The 5,927-nt window shown below is 47.3% G+C and overlaps 1 protein-coding gene across 1 annotated transcript in view; it reads right to left on the reverse strand.

Moving 5' to 3' along the window:
- The window catches only part of MAEA (macrophage erythroblast attacher, E3 ubiquitin ligase), a 57,285-nt gene extending 51,634 nt beyond the window's left edge, over positions 1 to 5,651 (reverse strand). The window contains exon 1 of the mRNA XM_073649108.1: positions 5,312 to 5,651. Within this exon, the coding sequence (XP_073505209.1) occupies positions 5,312 to 5,380 (69 nt within the window). The 5' untranslated portion in view covers positions 5,381 to 5,651. The remainder of the gene's footprint in view (positions 1 to 5,311) is intronic.
- Positions 5,652 to 5,927: the final 276 nt, after the last annotated feature.

The following is a 5,927-nucleotide window of genomic DNA, read 5'->3' on the forward strand; positions in this document are numbered from 1 at the left end:
CCCTCCTACGGCCCCCTCCACGTCTCCTGGTGTACTGGCCTGTCTCCTGGTAGCGCCTCCAGCCTCTGGACACTACGCTGACAGACACAGCAAACCTTCTTGCTACAGCTCGCATGTACATACACATATATAATTTTTTTTTTTTATATAAAACACTGCCTACCTTTCCAGATTAAGTATATAAAATGTAATAGCTCTGTTCCTCTTGCTCTGTAAACCGCACTCCTGAAGTCAAGCGCTACCTGTAACGGATGTCTAGTTGGCCTGAATAAACGATTGGTGGTGGCAGCTAGTAGTTCATTTTGTTATTGTGGAGTTGGTAGTGACCGGACCGGAGTACATATAAATCATTATTACATACTAGATGGTGGCCCGATTCTAACACATCGGGTATTCTAGAATATGTATGCGGCCGACCGGGCGCGACTAATCAGCGAAGCAGTGTTTAAATGGGTTGTGCACTACTTTAAATTTAGGACAGCGGTGTTTTAAATTTCGCGCCAATATCGCTGATTGGTCGTGGCCGCCGGCCACGACCAATCAGCGAACCGTGTTAGTGAGGACCGGGGAGCGGCGCTGCCTGTGCGGGTACTTACGCTGCGAGCAGCCGGGAGATGACCGGCTGGTGCCAGTCATCTCCCGGCTGCATCGCCGCTGACCTCCATGCGGCTACCGTCGGGAGATCAGCGGCGCTAAGGCAGCTGATCTCCCGACGGCAAGTGTAAAGGTAGGACCGGGGAGCGGCGCAGCCTAGGCCGCCGGTCGGGGTACCCGGCTGCATCGCCGCTGACCTCCGTGCGGCAGATGAGCCACTAACAACCGCCATCTTGTTCTGAAATCCCGCATCGCTGATTGGCCGCGGCCGGACCAATCAGCGACGCGGGATTTCCTGGACGGACAGACGGGAGAAGCCGATTATATAGTAGATATATTCCATACATTTGAATAGGAGGTGTATATATTACACGCTCACTTTGAGTTCCCCCAATAACCGGCCCAGTAGTAGGAGCAGCCGTGGCCTCATTGATCATTTGTCAATCAATTGCGTAATTGTCCTGACGACTGGAGGCAGCGGAGTTGTGTATCCCTGACAATTTGGTGCCAACTATGGGGGTAGGGGAGTGAGGTAATCTTTCCGATACAGTTAAATAATATGCAAAAGAGAAACCGGCCAGATGAGCCTTCGTCTGGTGAATAGGGGTCCACAGGCATCCTAAATGCAATGCATTACCAGGTGTGCCACCTGCTCCTGGATCAATTAGGGGAGGGGAGAGGGATGAGATGGCACTGAAATAACTACAGGATGAGAGTCAAATATGTATGGGCGCTCTGGACAGATGACTGACCGAGGAGTTAAAAATTCGGCATGTCCAATTTCGAGAAAAGCCACCGTCAGAGATATCTGACAGTGGTTGTCTAATAGAGAACACAGGAGTGCTCGGGTAAAATAGCTGTCAGCTGAACAAGAACCATCGTTTGGACAACAACTATCTAAAGATCATGGGAGGGAGGGGGGGGGGGGGTAAGGCAAATGTACACATCACTGGCTGCAATGTCAATCCTACAATGAAGGGTGAGGGGATTACTGGCTCCAAGACCTTGCATAAATGTGTCCAGGCGTATATTTGATGGGCAGCACGGTGGCTCAGTGGATAGGATTGTTGCTGGGGTCCTGGGTTCAAATCCCACCAAGGACAACATCTGCAAGGAGTTTGTATGTTCTCCCCGTGTTTGCGTGGGTTTCCTCCCACACTTCAAAGATATACTGGTAGGGAATGTAGATTGTGAGCCCCGATGGTGACAGTGATGATAATGTCTGTACAGCGTTGCGGAATATGTTGGTGCTATATAAGCAAAGCATAATAAATTTTCACACAAAACCATAAAACAAATACAGTGGCTAGTTTAATTTCTCCAGTTATGATGACCAACCGATCATTGGTAATTATTATATAGGGCTGTGTTCGAGTTGCACCGGAATAAGTCGGATATAAAACTTCTTCATGGAGTAGATGTTTTCCAGCAGCTGCACATTCCTGTGCATGAGTCAAAGCTCAGCTCCGCGGAAAGGATGTGAATTCATGACGATGCCTGTAAAGAGCACGCTCCTCCAGAACCGTCTACACTACGCAAGAGCGCTACTTCCTAAATATCAGTACACAGGAAGCGATTACTGATACCCGCTGCTGCCACATCATAATAACACAGCAGCAACACATCTGTCCGGTTCTACAATATACACACTGCAGAAAACAGTGGAACCATTTCTCATATTTTAGAGAATTACTTGACGAGTTCTTCCCTTTAACCCTTCTCTGATGCAAATTGCTTCTTGAATATGGTGGAGGAATGCGGGCAATAGGGGATTACAGCATAGGTAAACCGAGGACAGCGAGAAGAGAGGAGTTGGTGCAATGAGCCGACAGTCAGTGATGGGAATACTTCATCTGCCAGTAAGACCTCATTCAGATGTGGCAACCCAAACTCAAAAGAGTCATACATGCCTATGCCGCTGGCAAGTTCGAATCACTGAAGGAAATTGGTCCAGTTTTTTCACGTGCAAAGGAAAAGTTCATTTACCAAATTATAGCAAAAAGCAACCTAACGAAGCTACTCAACTGTAGGGATCTAGGTATCAGGTAGACACAGACTATTGGGGGGGGGGGGGGGATCTCCAAAACCAACCCATCAAATCAATCAGGCATCTCTCAAATGGATGAAGATCTCCCCAGACTGTAAAGGATCTCTGCGAAGTACAGGAGAATGGTAATCAGAGAACTCATACTCTTCTCCAGACTTCCCAGGACCACCATGATTCAAGGATAAGCAAAAACTCCCAAATTATGGGACCTCCCAAGATAACCAGGCATCTGCCAAACATCCATAACATCTTATACTGGGAACCTAAGAGCACAGATTTCTCAGATGACCAATGTCCAAGATTACCAGTGTACCTCCAAACCACCAAGACTCTGCCCAAACCCCAGGACTGCTGGTGAACTAGTAACCATCATGTTTCTTCCAGAATTCCATCAAACCCCCGGAACAAGAAAGGGATCCCTCAGGCATTAAGCATCAAAACCTTCTAGTAGAGATCATCTAAACCTCTAGGCCACCAGAGATATTCTATACTGGACTTAATATGGTGTGGCTTAGCCCATGGCCCCACTATCAGTATTTGGTCAGTATTTTCTCTCAGGAGTGGGAGCCAAAACCAGGTGAGGAACAACCAGAGAAAAGGTATAATAGAAACAAGGTCACAAATTCAGCATTTATCACCCATTCCTGGTTTTGGCATCCACTCCTGAGAAAAAATACTGACCGAATACTGATAGCGGGGCCGTGGCCTTAAGGAAAAAAAATCTAGCATAAACAAGAAAAATGTATGAAGGATGTCAGAAAACTCCTGCTGTTCTGGAGACCTGCCAGGACCACCAGGATCTTACAGGCCTTCAAGGATCTACCAAAAATCTAGAGAATAAGAATATGGAGAACCACTCAACCAGCAGCTGCCATTTATCCATTACAATTATTAAAACTCCAGGAATCCTAAAAGAGCATGGATGTCCCAGACTACCAGGGGTCACCAAGACTCTGCCCAAACCCCAAGACTGCTAGTGAACCAGTAGCCATCAAGTTTCTTCAAAAATTCTATCAAACTTCCAGAACAACAAAGGGATCCTCCAGACATTTCATCAGTGACCTGCAAAACCTTAACCTCTGAACCACTGTTGTGCAAAAAAAAAAAAAGAGACTTTTTGCAGTTTTACGCCAACTTTTTGGAAAGTGGGCAGGGCTTTGCTGAGAGGGGTAGGGCAGAGCACAGCCAACAAATTTATCATAATTCATAACACAAAATTGGAGTATATTACGACAGAATAATCCAAGCGGCATACATCATATGAATGAAGCATATTTCTTGAGGTGCACGAGGAAAGATGCGCCAAATTCTTAAAGGGATATTTTCAAATTTGAAAGTTAATGGGATAGGAGATAAATTTCCAATTGCTGGGGGTCTGGTGGTTGGGACCCCCAAGATCCTGAGAACTAGAGCCCTAAAGTACCATGTGAACGGAGGTGAGGTCGATTGTGAGAACTGCCGCTTCATTCATTCTTATGGCAGTGCTGAAGACCAGCCAAAAGTTTCGCTTGGCAATCTCTGGCGGTCTCATTGAGGGGGTTATCCAGTTCTTTAATACTGATGGTGTATCCTTAGGATAGGTCATCAATACCTGATCGGTGGGGTACCATGTGTCACAACCCCACCAATCGATGTCAGCAATGGCGGAACAGAACAGTGCCACCAAGTGCATAGTGGACGTAGCAGGGTACTGCAGATTCATCCCTACTGAATGGAATAGGGGCAGATGTGCAGTACCTGGCCGTGTCCACTTTGCAGTTGATGGAGCTGTGCTGTTCTGCTCTGCAGCCGATTACAACCGTCCACTGAACATCGGAGGTGCCAGGTGTCGCACCTCTACCATCAGATATTGATGACCTATCCTAAGGACAACCCCTTTAAGACTTAATAGAGCAGTAGTGCACATGATCGACCTCCGCTCCACTCAAACTCTTCAGAGCACCGGTTCTCAGGATCAATGGGGGACCCAAAGGTCAGACCCCAGCAATCAAAAAGTCAACCCCTATCCCATCGCTTTAATTTGAGAATACCCCTTTAAGAGTTGACGAATTACGTCGCAGCCTTGTTGAACGCCGGGGCCTGTGTGTTGAAATCCACCACTAGCTGTTTTTTCTCAGATCTCTGCTTGCTGCCAGCGAATGACACAAACGTTTCCACCTTGGACAGAAGCAAAAATCTCGCTTTTATTATTTTGCTACAAATGTATCGCAGAAGATACAACTGTAACAAACCCTCAGCAGCGGGCTCCGTTTCAGACACGGAATGCGAAAAAATACGTTTTCATTCGCCGACAGCAAGCAGGAACTTGGAAAAGTTGGAACTTTCCATTAGTCTATATTTATATAACTTTACAGGAGGCAAAAATAAATAAAATTGCGAAACGCGTTTCAGACCAATAGGATCAATCTGACCCAATCAATGCGGTTACAGTTTTCGGCATTTGTGAACTGAAGGCGCCGGCGCTTTGTGGTAGACATGGGCGGGCTGAATAGCCGATGCTGTACACTATATATTGTGACGCGTTTTAGGAAAGTGGCGCCAAACGTACATAGCAAAAGAGCCAACGCATGCCCCCGCCACCCCAATGTTACGTCTGGCCCCTAGCAGGGGGGCAGCAGGGAGACAAGCCGACAGCCATGCACCCTGGACAGCAGACACAGCAGGACACACCTTTAAAGTTGGATACTCCTGAACCTTCAGAGCCATTGAGAGCTGAGCAGCTGATTCCTGGACCGCCATCTTGGACTGAAGGTGGTGGTGGGGGGGAGGGGTTGACAGCACTACATGCCCACAGTCCTGGGCATCATGGGTAATAATTACCGGCCACAAATACAACCGAGCGATAACGATAAATCGATACAATCGCCAAAGAAAAAAAAATCGCTCAGGGCGGGCGCAGTAAAACGTACAATACAACTTGACAGCTCAGCAGCAAAACAATTAATGCCCTAGCGCCCGCTCCTCCAGCTCGTCCCACTTCTAGTCACGCCCACCAATATTTTTTCCTCCGCTCTAGCCAATGACTGATTGCGAGTGCGACCAATCAGAGGCGTTACCCTTCTGACACTTCAGGTCAACTCAGTGACGTAACAATGAAAGTGGGCGTGGTATTAAGGAGCAGCTGACAGTAGAGGAATGTCTCGCAACCAATAGCTGAAAAAAATATGCTGGCTTTGTGGGCGGGATCGGATGTAATATTGACAGGTAAATAGACGAATGGAAGTGCGTTCTGGTATGCGTGACAGCCAATTGCAACGTTCGCTGTTTTTTATGTGTGTCGACTCAA

The sequence above is a fragment of the Phyllobates terribilis genome, unplaced genomic scaffold, assembly GCF_046119375.1.
Source record: "Phyllobates terribilis strain yellow unplaced genomic scaffold, ASM4611937v1 Scaffold_1__5_contigs__length_1240528914, whole genome shotgun sequence".
Classification (NCBI taxonomy): Eukaryota; Metazoa; Chordata; class Amphibia; order Anura; family Dendrobatidae; genus Phyllobates; species Phyllobates terribilis.